Below are 16,262 nucleotides of genomic sequence, written 5' to 3'. Positions count from 1 at the left end.
TTGATTCGCTATGTAAAATATTTTAGATAAGAAATAAAAGGTAATAATTATAGATAATGTAATATATAATTTTTTTTAAATAATTAAACATGTTTGAGATACTTTTTTTTGTCAAATGAAAAATTTATTTCTAAAACAAAGTGAGATAAAATACATTTGATAGCACACGCAAACTGCTAAAACATACATCACCGATACAAAATTATGACACGCTCCACCTTTAGGTAAAGGTCACAATCGAACTTGTTAATAAATATGACTTGGTGTTAGTGATGCTTAACTTTTAATTGACAAAATTAATATACCATGACCAAATATTATAAGTTCAAGTCCTGGTGGTAATGAGTGAGGATTAATTTATTTTAATAGTAATTATTAGTTGATTAATAATTAATGTACAATAATTTGTTATGATATAATTATGATCGGTTTGTTATATATATATATATACACACGTATGACATGGTGATTAGTAAAAAATTAAGCCAAATTGCTTATCCATCCTTATGTCTGCCAGATGTCCCAGGTAAGATACTTGGAATCCCATGCATTATCCTTCAGGAATTCGAGCCACAACCCCACCTCCTGAATACCTGGATTTCGTGGAATACAGAGGTTATATCATCGCTTCCAACAACGGCCTGCTTTGCTGCTGAAACATCCATGATCAGAGATTCCGTTGTTTCATCTCAATCTAAAAACTAGGAGCTTCTACAAAAATGATATCAAATATGACAATGAAGAATTGTCAATCATTTTGATGGTTGAACCTAGAATGTGTTACAACAGAGAAGACAAAGATTTACAAATGATACTACCAAAGTGCATTGCTGGAGAAACACATCAGCTATAGGATTTTACAGAGAATTCTAATTCTTTCTGACATGTTATTTTCTTAGTCTAGTCTAAAGAATGTGTGCAGTGCATGGGATATGACAGTCGCAAATCATCACCAGACAGTTTCATTTGCATCTGTGAAAACTGCATTGTGTTGCTCGATCAAACACTGAATAACTTCAATAGCGTGAAAATCTAGAGGCACACCATCATTGAGCGGAATCGAGGATGATACATCTTGAGTTGCACCGTCGTCTTCTGAATTCAGAGAAACAGAAGTTAAGATAACATTGAAAAAAAAATAAAACAGAAGGCGGAACTTCTAGATTTGGCATAAGCAGAAAGACAAGAAGACTTAATTATTACTACATTTTGTAATGCTTTATATGTTATTTTAGTAATGCTTTTATATGTTCAAAGAGACTGCTTGAAGATCACTCACTTCAGAACCAGAAGAAAAATCCTGTTGCAGTATTATTAGGTAGCGAAGCTTTCCCAAGTGTTTTCAGTGACGTTTAAACTGGTTTAACATCTTCTCATGGTCATGCTCATGCTAACATCTCCTCCGGTGTAGTAATTGATTTTGTTTCCTACCATTGAACTAAAGTTATCCCGAAACTCTTCAAGTAAATCAACAAGCAAGTTCATGTCTTCATGCACGGTCCCAATGTAGTTCTTAATGCCTATCAGAAACAAAAACTAATACTTGGCAAGCTAAAATTCTTTGCAAGTACGAGTCTGGCAGCTTTTCCTCATGAGTTAAGATTAGTTATTGCAGAAAAAGACAAACTAGAAGCTGAAGAAAAAATAAATATATAAAATTATAATAACATGCTATACAATGAACAGTGGAATCACCTGGAAGCATGTCCAATGCTCTGTAGTTGGAGGCAGAATCTACATCAGCCTTATAATCAAGTTTTGATGGTTGATCACAGAAGTGTTCATAGTGTTCTGGTCTGTGGCCTTTCTGCCACATAATGATAGGGGCCATTTCTATTGCAAGGCTTCGAGCATCCATCTGTATGATGTTGGCAACACGTACATGCTCATCAAGTAAAATAATCATCAAACACTCAAGAATTTCGAATTCGACTGTGTTTGTCTATATGGGTCAAAGCATAGCCACATGACTAGAACTATTTCTTCTTGAAATTACCAAGTAAAATTGGTACTTTAGCACAACCTGATTTTGGATGGACAAGGGATGCACACGCAAACAGAGAAAGAAAGGGGGAGAAGCAGCTTACCCCATTAAGAAGAGATTTCTGGCTAACACGAAGAAGAAGTGAAGTAATTAGTTCCAAAGTCATATAGTTAACAGTAGGCAGTTTCTTGAGAATCTCTCTCATTAAATGGATGCTGGAACGAGCGTTTTTTATATCATTATACAGCTCAAAAGTGGTCAATGGCTCAGGGAGGCTTGCAATATAATACTTAATAAGAGCTGCAACATCAACTGCCTTAAGACCCTCTGGTAGTGATGCATTTGGTTCTGGATACAAAAATAACAAAACAGACTAAGTAAAACAATGCAAATTATATGAGGCCCACCCAATGAATACTTACTAAGATACCTTGATTATACAAGGATACTAATTGCCGGAGAGCTTTTTTGTCCCCCGGTGCTCTGAACAACCCCTTGGAGTTCAGCCCTAATCGAAAAAGGTAAAAGTTGCCTCTCAGCATTGATAATCAATGATAAAAAGCAAGCAGGCAACTCATCAGTTTCACTTTCAATAAGTCACCTGATAATATGAGGGTATCTGCACATTTCATCAATATACTTGGAATTGGTATACTGGACTGCTGGCGTTGGACAGCAAGCTCAATTGGGACCCCAAACACTAATAATGCATGAAAAAAGAATGATTATCTGTAGTTGGACTATGGCAGATTGCATCACATATTGCAGACTATGCCAAATTGAATTTATCGTGCATTAGTAGCCTCCAGAACATACAATTCTGAAAAAGTATAACTATTTATCTACTTGGAATGTCTATAAGAAAATATAATCAGCTGAAAACCTAGTAATACAATAGTAGTCCAAGGAATCCAGATGGAGTTTGTTTACTCTTGATTGGTCAAGCGGTGTTATGTACTAATAATACGAGAAATTAAGTCCAAGTAACTCGTCCGGGCACCACATTGTTAATTGAGATGATCAGAAGAATGGGAAAACCTACCATCAGTACTTGCAACTCCCTGCAGACGTTGTAGAAAGGAAAGAAATTAGCAAGCTTCTACTTGCATGATATTATTAACGTAACATTTTGTCAAGGTCAAGCACCTTTTGCCATCGCTCTATGTCAGAGAGAAGATTCTTGCTCTTTTCAGCAGTCTTCTTTGCCACCTGTTACAGAAGTTTTATCATCAAAACAACCATCAATTTAATATGAATGAATAAAGTTGTTGCCACTTAAAACACATACTAGTAGTACAAATGTGCCATATTACTGCATGTCAAACAGAGCTAAGGCGGGGTTCCTCAACATGCTTTCATCTAGAACCAGCCAACATTAAACGCCCCAAGTGTCTAGAACCAGCCAACTTTAAACGCCCCAAGTGTGAGAATAGGGAAGCAATTGGATATGCCAGATTCTCCTTTTCTGTGTTGCTCTCTTTTTCTTTTTCTTTTTTTCCCTGTTGTTTCCTTATCATTTCTCTTTTCTATATTAAGTGAACAGTTTTTAACTGAATGTTGCCCAGCAGAATATGATAGACGGGTAGAAGTATATGGTGGAATAAGCTTTGCGAGAGATTAACTTGAAAAGAAGCATAAAAATCACCTTACTTGGAATTCCAGACCTAGTAATGATTATGGACAGTTCGTACCAATTGTGGAGAATTAAGTCTCAGTTAGCATATCAATACATAACTTCAACAAAGCCCCTCTTTCTTAATTTAAATATATTATTCAAAAATGATTCGAATAGATTTCCGAGAATTAAATTTTGGTATTAGAAAGGCAAGACAAGGAGAGGTCATTAACAGGTGATGATTCATCGAATTTGGCTGGTGTTACCTGACACATGTATGTCCAAAATATAGCCAACCAAATGAAGCTTTCTGTTCAAAGCATTCTTGTAACACTTACCACAGAAAGAAACAACATATTTCGCAACAATCAAATCAAAAGCTTGCTATATATCATTACTAACATGCAGTAGACATCTCATTGGATAATGACCCGTGATAGCGAAACTAGTAAGTAGCTTATCAAAACTAGCTAAATATAGTAAGAGAAAATGAAGCCAGTGATCCAACTTTTGTATTAAACTATGGCTGGATAGAATTCCAACATGCAGAGCATCTCTATTATTACCTCTTCTACTTTTGTCTTTCCAACAACCACCTTATCTTTCGTCTCCGAAAAACCCCTCCTCAAAAACATGCTTGTTGTAGCAGCTGCAGAAATAAGATGTTCCTGCATAGCATGCCTTGTAGATGGCTGTTGGAAGCTAGCCCACCGGCTTCTGACTACCGAACCAAATTTTTCTGCCACATCTGTAGCATTTTCTTTGGCATCCTTTGCAACCTCGCCAAGAAATGTTCCAGCAGACTGTCCTGCTTCTTTAAGCTTGACCCCTATTTATCAATATTTGGGCATGACCTCTCCATCCTATAAACAAGGATGTTCTAAAAGCATATACATAGAATCGGACCACAGATAAAATACAAAATTTACTGGAAATACCTGAGGACTGAAAGAAATCACTAGCCTTGTCATGCCACTGAGGCGAGATTGGTGAAGGCATTTGAAGTACCAGAAGACTCAATCTGTTCAATTCAGGGACACAAGACCAGAAATCAACATGGATAAGCAAATGAATTTAGTCAAATTCCATATGAGCAAACTTTATCAAACAATCATACTGTTGATACTAATTATTCTAGCTGCCTCTCCTTTTCTAATGCTTTGGTTAATCATCAAGAAAATGATCTAAGAATAACAGTATTAATCAAGACTTGAATCCCAAAACCAAGAAACAGTCAACCAATAAGCAACAACTCAGAACGATGGAAAAATCATCCCAAACACTAATTAAAAATAAAAAATAAAAAAGCCCCAATCAAATCTTTCTTTCATTTCGCCTCTTCTCGACATGTCTTCAAATTTGAAACAAACAGAAATCAACGATCGAATTCTCTAAACCCTCAAACAGAGAGAAGATCAGGGGTTTCCTCACCTTGCAAAAAAGCGGTAATCCAAGAATCGAAATCGACGGAATGCAGAAAAGCGAAAGAGAAACCCAGAAACTCCGCCCGCGGAGAAAGTAAGAGACGAAAAGGAGTTTGTTTTCTTGGTTCTTGAATCCAATGGGAATACACCACGTGGTGCTCCGCTTCTAGACACTCCGAGTCCGTGGTATAACGGTCGTGCGTCCTTTCCCGGTTTCAAATTCTAACAATATGTTTAGAGTTGTTACTCAGAGACATGCGTCTTATCATATGCCCGGATTTGAAGGTTGAAACACGAGTACAGGTTACCGTGAACTCGACTTGTACCAGAGGTAAAAGTACTTTTTCATGTGTATGTATACTTTAATTTTTTACTATATTTATTTAATTAAATATACAAATAAAAGAAGGATAAAAAAATTGTCGGGATCCATAAATAAATTAATTTTTAGTGTATTACTGAAGTAGATATTTATTTAATAAGCTATTTTGCTTAAAAGTATGATTAGTTTATACAATAAATAAATGTATTGTCGGTATTTTAGTTCACATATATTTTATTCATTAAAATAGTAATTTTAAGATTCTTTTGTTAATAAATAGTATAGATTACTTAAAGAAAAAGAAAAAAATTTAAATAGATTACTATATATTTTTTTATTTGAGTCACTGCTTACATGATTTTACATTACTAGTATATACGACACACTCAAAATTCTATGCATAATTAATTTTAAACTAAAATTTAAAATTTAAAATTATTATTACTTTTAAAAATATATAAAAATTGAATAAATAAAAATATTAAAAAAAAACAGAAGAAAGTTTTGAGAAGTTATTGACAAAAGAGAGAGAAGAAAAATCAGTCTAACACAGTATAAAAAAGAACAAAAGCAGTACACTTTTCTATCAACATCTTTTTCACGCAAGTAAAGGGATTAATTATATCATTCAATATTCCAAGACTCGATACATGACTCACAAAATTTGTTGAACTGCAATTCTAAAAACAATAAATGTAATAAAAGTTTACATAGAATCAAAGTACAAAAGTGACCTACAAACTTGAGTCCATCAATACATTATACATGTGTAATCTTGGATAAGACAACATCATCAACAATTGCAAGGAACAATACTGTATGCAGGCATTACATGAAACAGTTAAAAGAATTGCTACTTTTCATTTGTTCCCCTTTGTATATTTTGTATAAAGGGTATCTTTATGGCGAAACAATGAGATCTATCCATGGGAACTCAGAAAAGGCTCATCAATCCTGTTATCCTCGTATTCTTTACCATCACTAACGAATTTCTTCCAGAAACTATGCTTTCTCCAGATTATATTCATCTTTTCGATCGGTACATTCTTAGTCTCCGGCAATAAAAAGTAAACGAAAACGGTCATAAACACCACCCACGTGCCAAAAAAGAAGAAAGTTCCATATTTCAAATGGCAGAGCATGGCTAGAAATGTCTGACTAATGAGGGCACTAGAGAAGAAACCTACGGCCACATTTATACTTTGTGCTGCTGATCTTATTTCCAGTGGAGAAATCTCGCTTGCAACCAACCATGCCAAAGGACCCCATGAAAATGCAAAAGCAGCAGTGTATATGCAAATCAAGATCACAACCAAAAAGCTGTAACCTTGGCTCAATGCGCCATGATCCCCTAATTTGGCTGCCATTATTCCTCCAATCATCATATGAGCAATAAACATAATAATTCCACCTATAAAGAATACCATCCTTCTCCCTAGCTTATCTACTATCAAGGATGACATGAAGGTCATGGATATCCCGACTATTCCAAGGAAAACGGTAGAAAGAAGAGAAGCACTTACTCCAGAACCAACGGTCATAAACAGTATAGGAGCGTAGAACGCTATCACATTGACCCCCGATACTTGTTGGAAAAAAGGAATTGCTACTGACATCACCAGGTGAGGCCTATATTTCCTCTGCAGAATTTTCTTGAACGGGTGTTTGATAGCTTTTGAAGCTTCACTTGCTGTTACAAGGTCATCAAATTCTTCTTCGACATCATCAGTGCCTCGGATTTTCTGCAGTAACCTCTTGGCTTTTCCATGATCACAGCCTTGCTGAATTAAACTATTTGGAGTCTCTGGCAAAAAGAGTGCCCCTACAACTAGAACCAAGGCGGGCAATGCAGCCATTGCTAGGGAAATTCGCCATCCCCAGTCACCTTTGATCTTTTCCACGCCATAGTTAACGAGCGAGGCCAATAAACCTCCAGCACTAACACAAAACTGGAAACCGTAGTTGAAAGCTCCTCTGAATTTAGAGGGTGCCATTTCTGAGAGGTACAGGGGAACTGACTGCCAATAGATATGCAATGAGTTAAAAAATTCAAGGCATATTGAACAATCCCAAGACAATCAATGCCCTTACGGCAACAGGATCTACGTAGTGGACACTGTGTCCTGATGATCACGATTGTTCAGGCACTGAAATCTCAGGATTCCCTCAAAATTACACAAAAAGAAGCAAGCCATCACTTTATACAGGTTAAGTGTTTGTCAAATAGCGAACAACAAAACGAACCTGGTTGGCAAATCCGATCCCTACTCCTAGCAGTAGACGACCAATTGTCAGCATGTAGATATTTTGAGCCGCCCCTCCTAGAATAGCTCCGATGAGAAACGCGACGCCACCGGTAATGATTGATGGCTTGCGGCCATAGTCCCGAGTCATGGATGCAGCAAAGAAAGAAGCAATGAGGCTAGTTACATAGAGCGAGGAGGCGAAAGAAGTCAGAAGCTGGCTGTCAAATTTGCAGTAGTTGCTTAGCTTTGTGTCTTCTTTCATCTGTATGTAAACCCCTGGAAAGAATTTCTTCAAGAATGGCTCCATTGAGGACACTCCACCTGCCACAAAAGCTTGCCGTTAGAACTGAGTAGTTTGTGTTAATCACAACTGATAATGATCTCAAATTGGCTCAAAGCTCACAATTTCATGTTTTCAACTTCAAAAATTTATACCACGGGTTTTATTCAGGCAAGATTACACTTTTAGTTATATTGAATATCAGATTCATCACTTTTAGTTGTTTACGATATTTTTAAAATTGAGAAAATTCATTTTTTATTTTATAAGATTTTTAAAATAATTTTAAAATTAAAAAATTTATCGAGTTTTTTAAGTTTGGGATCATTTTGAAAATTTCACAAAATATAAGATTAAATATATCGAGTTTTTTTTTTTAATATTTTGGGATCATTTTGAGAATCTCACAAAATATAAAATTAAATATGTCGAGCTTTTTTAATTTTGGAATCATTTTGAAAATCCCACAAAGCAGAAGACTAGAAGTGTTGAAACCCCTATCTTATAGGACTAAAAGTAGAGTTTTGTCTTTTTTTTTTATAATTAATAAAAGTAAATAAATTACGATAACTCGTCTCAGTCTATTCAGCAATGTCAACCTATACATCAATATGATTAAAAAGCAAAAACTAAGCAATACATCAATTTACAAATATGATTAAACACTAAGCAATACATTAATTCAACCAATACAATAATATGACTAAAAATAATAAAGGGTTAATACACTTAGACCCCCTCGAGAAATATAAAATCATATTTTCCTTCAAAAAAATTTTGAAATTACACTTGCATCCCCCTTCAAAAATTCTTCCTTTATACATGACACCGTTCTGTTAGGATTTTGACGAAAAATGCTAATGCTAACATTACAAATATTTTTAATCTTGCCTCTTATTTGATATTTTCATGTATATTTTTGTACTTATAAAGGGATAAATATAATATATATATATATATATATATGTGAAATGAGGTCAACATCATTGCAATTTTGAAAAATTTACATATTATTCCCCTGTGTTTTATTAAATAGCCAAAAAAGATCTCGTGTAATTATAAACACTAAAAAGAAAATACCCTCTCCATAAAAAAAAGTGAGTAACGAACTGAACATGCAAACGAAATAACTTTTTGATGCATTTTCAACTCTTATCCTCTTTGAATAAACAAAATTGTCCTTATTAATATTGTTTTTAGTTAACTCTTTATATTTTTCATATTTTGTTGACAAAAAGTATGATAAATACTTAAAAAATATTATTCGTCAATATTCATATAAAAAAATATTATTACATCAAATTAAATTACTATACATATCTTACATATGGAAATATCAAACTTTTAAAGATTATTAAATATTATTTATAAGTTTTAACATCAAGATACATGATTTTATTTCTAAAAACAATATTACTTAGTTTAATTTTTGTGTTGGATATATTCTGAAATTATACTATTTATATAAATTATAGTAAATAAAATTTATTTTTTTAATATAATATAATTAGGCAGAAAAACTACTTTTAATTAAATTAATTCAATATATTAAAATTTATGAAATAAAAATACAGCAATTAAATAAATAAAAAGAACAAAACAAAGGATTAATTATTTTTTAATAATAAAAAATAATTAAATTATATAAATTTAATTTAAATAAATTATCAATATCAATATAACGAGTCACAGATTACATCCAGAACTTGAATAAAAATATATATATATATATTTTTTAAATTTGATCAAGTCACGGTTCGTAACTGCGACTTGATGTCGTGATGAAATCCACGAGTATTGCAATTCACAAATTGTGAATTATATTATTATTATTTATAAATTAATTATATTTAATTAATTTTTAAAATTGTATTAATTTTAAAAATATAATAAATCATACAAATATAATAGTGTATAATTTTCTATACAATTCTAAAAAAAAAATACAATGAACTATACTGATAAGTTTGCGATAATGTTAAACCCTTCGATTGGAGCCCGAGGCCAAATTCAGAATTTAAGAAAAAATGCAAATAATTCTTGTGATATTATAAATGTATCAATTATTATCTTATAAAAAAATTAACAAAATACAATAATTCAAGAAGTAATATATTTTATATTTAAAAATAAATTATTTTATTTAAAAAAATACAAAGAGATAAGTTTTATTTAAAATAACAATTTATTTGTTTGTATTTTCTAAAATAAAATAATTTGTATCAGAGCATTAATGGCAGTGAACAATAGCAACATCTTACAAAGAAAAAGTAAGAAGAGTCTGACAGTGTAATGCAATGCACTCTGATAAAAGTTGGGGTTGGAGGGATAAAAATGGAATTTCCATACATAAAACGGAGGGTAATTTTGTCAGCGAGAATTAGATGATGTCAGGATAAGACAATTTGGAAGATAATCCTTAAATCCGTAAATCCGACAACAACTGAAAAAATAAATGATCCATTCTAATTGATATCCAAAACAAATCCACCATGTAAACATGGTCTTGGGGGTTTACATTATCTTATGGATAAGCAACGACAGATCCAACGAAGTTTTTGTGATTTTTTTTTTTTTTGGAATTATACATAAATTTTGTTATATATATATATATATATATATGTTGCCACACAAGTTTTGTAATTTTTTTTAAAGTTATAGATAAATTTTATTTTTCATATATTGACCCCGTTAATTATTTTAATTGCTCCTAATTATGTGTTAATTTGATCCTAATATATAAGTATAAATAAACTTCTGAACCATATGTACCCCTGCTTGAAACTCGTTTTTATTGTGACGTGTGTATAATTAATTTTAAGTTTTAAATTTTATTATTATTTTTTAAAAAATATATATTAACCATTAAAATAATTTTTTTAAAAAGAATATAAGAATATTATTAGAAATTATTGGAGGAAGAGTGAGAAGAAAAGAGATGTAGAACTCTAGAAGAAAAAAAAAAGATATAAAAAACTAAAAACACCAAAATGATACTTTTCAATTACGGATAATTACATTGTCATCTCTTGACGTTTTACATAATTACGCAACGATCCTTTTTGATTTAAAAAATTATATTTAATATCCCGACCTTTGTTTTTGTCTAACAAAATAAAACCATTCATTAGTTAAAATTCATCAAATTTGTTGATATTAAAAAAAAATTGAATGAGAATTCATATTTACCCCTAATAGACTTAATACTGACTTATTGTGTGTTAAATAAATTTTTATCTGATCAAACTACCCTTATAAGGGTGAAGATATACCACCTTACATGTATGAGCTTGTAAAGATGTATAAAGATAATTTGGTCAAAAAAATTTATTTGACCTGCAATAAGTTAATAAAAAGTCAATTGGAGGTAAATATAAATTTTTGTACAAGTGTTTTGCTAATATCAGCAAATTATGTGAATTTTGACTGATAAGAGATCTATTTATTATTCACAAATAATATTATAATTATCAGATATAATTTTTCAAACCAAATATTAAAGGAGCACAGTATAATTATCATTTTCAATTAGATGAAGTCATAGATAACACGTTACCAGTTACTCCAGTGTCGTAGCCAAAGAGTAGGCCTCCAGTTGCTGCAATAACACAAGATAGCGCAACCAACCATGTAACCTTGCCATTATATTGCAAGCCGTCATTGTTAACGGCTACCCCAACCGCCATAAATGTTCCTTCAAGTTGCAGAACTAAAATGTCATTCAATGTCGACAATCAATTCAATCTCAACTAATAGACGTGCGACTACAAAAATCGCAAATATATCTATTATGACTTTTAGCTATTATCATATGCATAGGGCATAATGATAAAATATATATATATATATAAGGTGAATAGCAATTTATCCTCATGTGATATTGAAAATAAGCATATTATCTCCTTACAAAAAGAATATAGCAATTTATCGTCCTATACTTTTTAAAATGAAGCAACTTACCTCTAAATTGCTATATATTTTTTCATAAAGAGATAATTTGATCATTTGTAATACTACAATGGGATTACTTGAATTTTTTCCTATATATATATAAGTGAAAGAGCACAGTTTTGACGACGACTAACTGATATGAATGCAACAATTTAATTTATTAATTAAACAACAGAGTTCAATGCAAATAAAAAATAGAGTGATAAAAAACTAAGAAAATATAGAACTCAGTTCAATTGCATCACGTAGAAAACTTGAAAGATAAAAAAGTGCAAAGAGATGGTAGGTAAGATGAGAAGCCATATTTCATAACAGGAATCAGATATTCGAAAACTCACTCGGAAATTGCAAAAATATCACCAGAAAACTGAGAATTCAGAAACAGGCGACCAGTGGATTGATCAACACTTAATCTTCCTCGGACCTTCGACGTGCAGACATATATATATATATATAGAAGGTTTTGGAACGCAGGATGTTTATGTCAAGACTTCTTCGGACAGGGCGTTACGTTTGCTCCAATCCCATTATATACAGCTCCAACTCCAAGCGTTTTAAGGGGAAATTGGCTTCTTTGGTTGCGTGTAAAATATACATAAATAGTTTGCTTTTATTGGTTCAATTTTGATAAGATGTTCTTTCTTTTTTTTCATTGGCCAGAAAAATTGTGGTCAATTTTAAATAAAATTTAATAATAGTTATCTGAAAGAACTCGTCTACAGAATATTTTATTATTAAAAAAATTAGTATTTTTCTATATCAGATTCTGCCTTTAAAAATCATGAAACCTATATACTTTTCAGTTTGCAAACCTACATCAACCTCTTGGTATATCAATAGCATGCAGTTCTGTTTTAATCACCTAAAACAATCATTTTTCACAATTTAAAATCTTTCATTATTTTATTTTATATTTTTTGCCATTTTTTAGTTGATCCATAAGACTGATTCTGATTTTATAATAGTTTAATTGCTCTTATTATTAATTTCTGAGTATTATTTACACGAACATTTTTTTTTTAATTTTTTTTTTGTAATTATCTTTTTTTTTTCTTTGGTCCCATTGATTGTTTTTGTTTGTCTCAAAGATTAATGATTTTTTTTCATTCAAATATATACATTTACAATAATCCATTTGCATTTTTTTTCTTTTAATTTTTTTTATCAAATAATCATGATTAATTTCTGCAAGTAATTAAAAAATGAATATCTAACTTCGGTAGAAAATTCAATTTACCCCACTGTGTTATAGAAAATGAGTTATTTACTCCCCTATGTTATAAAAGTAGAGCAAAATAACCTCCCTCAACCCAACGGGTGCATTACACACACTTGTGCATCTGCTTATATTTTTTAATTAATAAAGTATTATTTTATTTACATATATTTAATTTAATATATTAATATAAATGATATTTTAATTTATTAATATTATATATATATATTTTATTTCTTCTTCGTCCTCAAATTGTGGGACCGCTACCGTCCTGTCGCCACCATCTCCCTCTTCTTGCGTCGCCGATGACCCCAATCCCCTCCGCCTTCCCTCATCTTCCTCCTCCCACTTGCGCCCAACCCTTGCTCGCCGCCACCTCCTCTTGTTCCTCCCATCTCTCTCTCTCTCTCTAGTTTTATTATAAAAGTATATATATATATATATTCAAATTTAATTATATATAATATAATATTTTTATTTACTTAAATTTAAATTATTAATTTAAAATAGATAAAATCTACACCGTTAATTTATTAGTTATATTTGGCCCGAGATTTATCAAAATCCAACTATTATTAAAAAAATTATTTATATTATTTTAAATTTTAAATTAAAAAATTGAAAAAATAGAAAAAAAGCGCTTGTGATACACGAAACGTGTTGGGGAGAGGGGGGGGGGGTATTTTTCTCTGTTTCTAATAACACAGGGGATAAATTACTTTTTTTTTTTTGCACATGGGATAAATTGCTTATTTTTTTTTGCATTTAACCCTATAACTCTGTCTTATAATAATACTTCATAAATATCTTTATTTTCTATTTCAATTAAAAAATTAACTAAAATTTTTTTACCTTCATTTTCAGGTGTGGAGATATGACCATGAATTTATATATATGTATATATATATATATATTATTTGGAATAAAGTTCTCCATCAATATTTATTCATCAATTTTCATGCTTTTTTTATACAAAATTCTTTTGTAAATGTCTTATGTGATATTTATATTATCATAATCTACTTAATTCCTATTCTGAAGTTCTTTTAATTATAGTTGATATATTTTCTTGGTGTGTTCTTCAACTTGAGATTTAATTTGAAGATATTTTCTATTCGGATAATTCTACCTTTATTTAATGACAAAAGAGGAGTTTATTCATTCATCATCATTTTAATTATCTTGTACTTAGAAATGTTCAATTTTATTTTTCTTTAATATCTTACCATTAATATGCTATCTTTTTTTTTTTTTTCTAATAAATACGTTTTAGGATATCATTCGGACATATATTTACTTGCAAATAATTCACATATTCTCAAATATATTTATGAAATACAAAAATAAATCTTATCCGGTATTAGTATTAAAGTTTATAATCATTCAAGAAAAATATTTGCAATACAAAAAAGGACTATATATTTTCAACTTACTTTTGGATTCTACACATACGTAACGTTTTTCGTTCTATATTTTAGAGTCATTACACTTTTCGTCCCATTATTATGGGAATTTCGTTAATGATCCCATAAGTTATAAAAAAATTCTCACTTTTAATTCTTTCATCAGATTCTGTTAGTATTTTAACCGAAAAGGTTGGTGGTCGTTAACTCTTCGACCACTTTCAGTCGCGCTCGTGCTTAGCACTTTTAATTCCATTAGTTACGAAAATCTCATTAATAGTCCACAAAACTACAAAAAAGTCTCACCTTTAGTCAGATTGCATTAATATTCTGGATAAGGGCCACGTGCTTAGCACGCGATTTTTCTGTCAAGATACTAACTGAACCTAATAAAGAGACTAAAAGTGAAAATTTTTATAACTTATGTGACCATTAATGAGAACTTCATAATAAATAATAAATAAGTACCCATCGTAAGATACAGAACGAAAAGTGCAATTTCTCGTTATATATTTGATCCAGGTTGAAATCCACGCGACCTCCTTGGTCGGGCGAGCTGGTCCTCCAAGTGGCTCAAGATCGCTACTTCTCCCAAACTAGTGATTGAGCCCTGAAAAAAGAAACAGATCGTTAAGCTTATTGGGGTGGCTCCCAGCTAAAACCCTCCGATGCTTAAGTCTTTGTTTGGTTATGAGGTCATGAAAGTAGGTCGCTTAGCGAGCTGGAGAGTTGAAGCGACCCGAAAGTAAAAAGTGGTGAAGTCAACGTACCATTAATGCACTGATTGGGAGTCTGGTTGGTCCAATATGCAGGCTCCATGTGTATGAAAGTGTACAGATTCTTCTGACAAATTTATAATTTTGTGCTCTTTTGAACACAAAATTGTCTTTTCCCGCCAAATTAGGATTCACCCATATCAATATTTAGACAAAAGTCCACGTATTTTATATTTGGGGCAAAACTATTTTCTTACATTGTTTACCAAAAACCGCAATTATAGGACAGTCGAGCGTAGTTTTCTTCCAATTTTGTTGTAGTAACGTCGTCAAGCGTCTCACGTTATTGACTTCTTTATTTGGAAGTTCAGTTCACATCACGTCTTTTTCTTCCTTTGTTTCCTTTTTTTTTATATCTTCTTACTTTATTATATTTTCTCACTTTATTATAAGCACAGTCACTACACTTTATTAAAAATTATGTTGAGAATGCTTCATAGAAAGTTATACATATAAAAAAAGTTTTACATATATAAATGCTTATGTTTTAGAATCTGACATAGTTTTATATGAATGGTGTAACACTAGAAAAATATTTATTATTGGCTATAATATTAGTGGTTATTTTTTTTCATGAATTCAAATAAAGAATGAAATAAAATAAATATTCAGTAAAACTAGAAAATATGACTTTAAACTTATTTATGGGACCTCCTCCTTAACCACTAGACTAAAAAAGTCATTCGTGTTAATCGTGGGATGTTGATAATTTCTAGATATTGATTCTTTCGTGCGCGTGTTTTAATTTTTATTACACGAAATATTACTTATTTTTCACTCTTCATTAGTTACGTGATTATGATATGTGATAAATATTTATATGTTCAGTACACAAATACTGAATACAACATTTTTCTAAACTCGCCACATCATCCCAAGTAACAACCACTAGTTTTAAATGTTACGAGATATTTGTATGTATTGTTTTAATGATTTTTTAATTTGAATGCTTTAAATGTGTTTGTGAAAGTCGGTGTGTTAAAAATTCGAGCTTGATGTGGTTGAGGATTTTTACTAAGGGATAAAATTAGGAATTTTACCTCGA

General features: G+C 31.3%; 2 protein-coding genes across 6 annotated transcripts; both read right to left on the bottom strand.

Annotated features, from left to right (window-relative positions):
• Positions 1-709: 709 nt before the first annotated feature.
• LOC105160642 (putative Rho GTPase-activating protein At5g61530) lies at positions 710-5,240 on the bottom strand. 5 transcript variants are annotated; one of them, XR_016065072.1, is made up of 11 exons: positions 5,031-5,240; positions 4,538-4,620; positions 4,166-4,428; positions 3,131-3,193; positions 3,027-3,045; positions 2,586-2,684; positions 2,415-2,492; positions 2,088-2,332; positions 1,696-1,858; positions 1,280-1,427; positions 954-1,095 (listed from the first exon to the last, which is right to left on the bottom strand). XR_016065072.1 is itself a non-coding variant. In XM_011078118.3 (10 exons), the coding sequence occupies exons 2-10, from the start codon at positions 4,596-4,598 to the stop codon at positions 950-952; spliced, it is 1,134 nt and encodes a 377-aa protein (XP_011076420.1). In that variant the 5' UTR covers positions 4,599-4,620; positions 5,031-5,237; the 3' UTR covers positions 710-949. The 5 variants fall into 5 exon arrangements, 3 of the variants coding, with proteins under 3 accessions (XP_011076420.1, XP_011076419.1, XP_020549264.1); XR_016065073.1 differs by having other exon boundaries at positions 956-1,092; XM_011078118.3 differs by lacking the exon at positions 1,280-1,427 and having other exon boundaries at positions 710-1,092; positions 5,031-5,237.
• A 768-nt stretch (positions 5,241-6,008) lies between these two features.
• On the bottom strand, positions 6,009-12,386 carry LOC105160641 (hexose carrier protein HEX6). The gene is made up of 4 exons (XM_011078115.3): positions 12,161-12,386; positions 11,428-11,565; positions 7,590-7,912; positions 6,009-7,363 (listed from the first exon to the last, which is right to left on the bottom strand). Exons 2-4 carry the CDS (start codon positions 11,555-11,557, stop codon positions 6,266-6,268), a joined length of 1,551 nt encoding a protein of 516 aa, XP_011076417.1. The 5' UTR covers positions 11,558-11,565; positions 12,161-12,386; the 3' UTR covers positions 6,009-6,265.
• Positions 12,387-16,262: the final 3,876 nt, after the last annotated feature.

This window comes from Sesamum indicum, linkage group LG4 (assembly GCF_026168435.1).
Source record: "Sesamum indicum cultivar Baizhima isolate 11 linkage group LG4, ASM2616843v1, whole genome shotgun sequence".
NCBI classification, from domain to species: Eukaryota; Viridiplantae; Streptophyta; class Magnoliopsida; order Lamiales; family Pedaliaceae; genus Sesamum; species Sesamum indicum.
Note: the sequence above shows the minus strand (reverse complement) of the source record. Positions and strands in the feature narration are given on the sequence as shown.

What these genes read in the sequence shown, in the direction of transcription:
- LOC105160641 (XM_011078115.3), bottom strand. Translation starts at nt 11,557, where the DNA reads ATGGCGGTTGGGGTAGCCGTTAACAATGACGGCTTGCAATATAATGGC. An exon ending in CTACGACACTGGAGTAACTG is followed by an intron (nt 7,913 to 11,427) that starts GTAACGTGTTAT and finishes CTTTTGTGGCAG; the next exon opens with GTGGAGTGTCCTCAATGGAG. An exon ending in GGATCGGATTTGCCAACCAG is followed by an intron (nt 7,364 to 7,589) that starts GTTCGTTTTGTT and finishes ATCTATTGGCAG; the next exon opens with TCAGTTCCCCTGTACCTCTC.
- LOC105160642 (XM_011078117.3), bottom strand. Translation starts at nt 4,598, where the DNA reads ATGCCTTCACCAATCTCGCCTCAGTGGCATGACAAGGCTAGTGATTTC. An exon ending in GAAAGACAAAAGTAGAAGAG is followed by an intron (nt 3,194 to 4,165) that starts GTAATAATAGAG and finishes CTTCTGTAACAG; the next exon opens with GTGGCAAAGAAGACTGCTGA. An exon ending in AGCATTGGACATGCTTCCAG is followed by an intron (nt 1,096 to 1,695) that starts GTGATTCCACTG and finishes CTCTGAATTCAG; the next exon opens with AAGACGACGGTGCAACTCAA.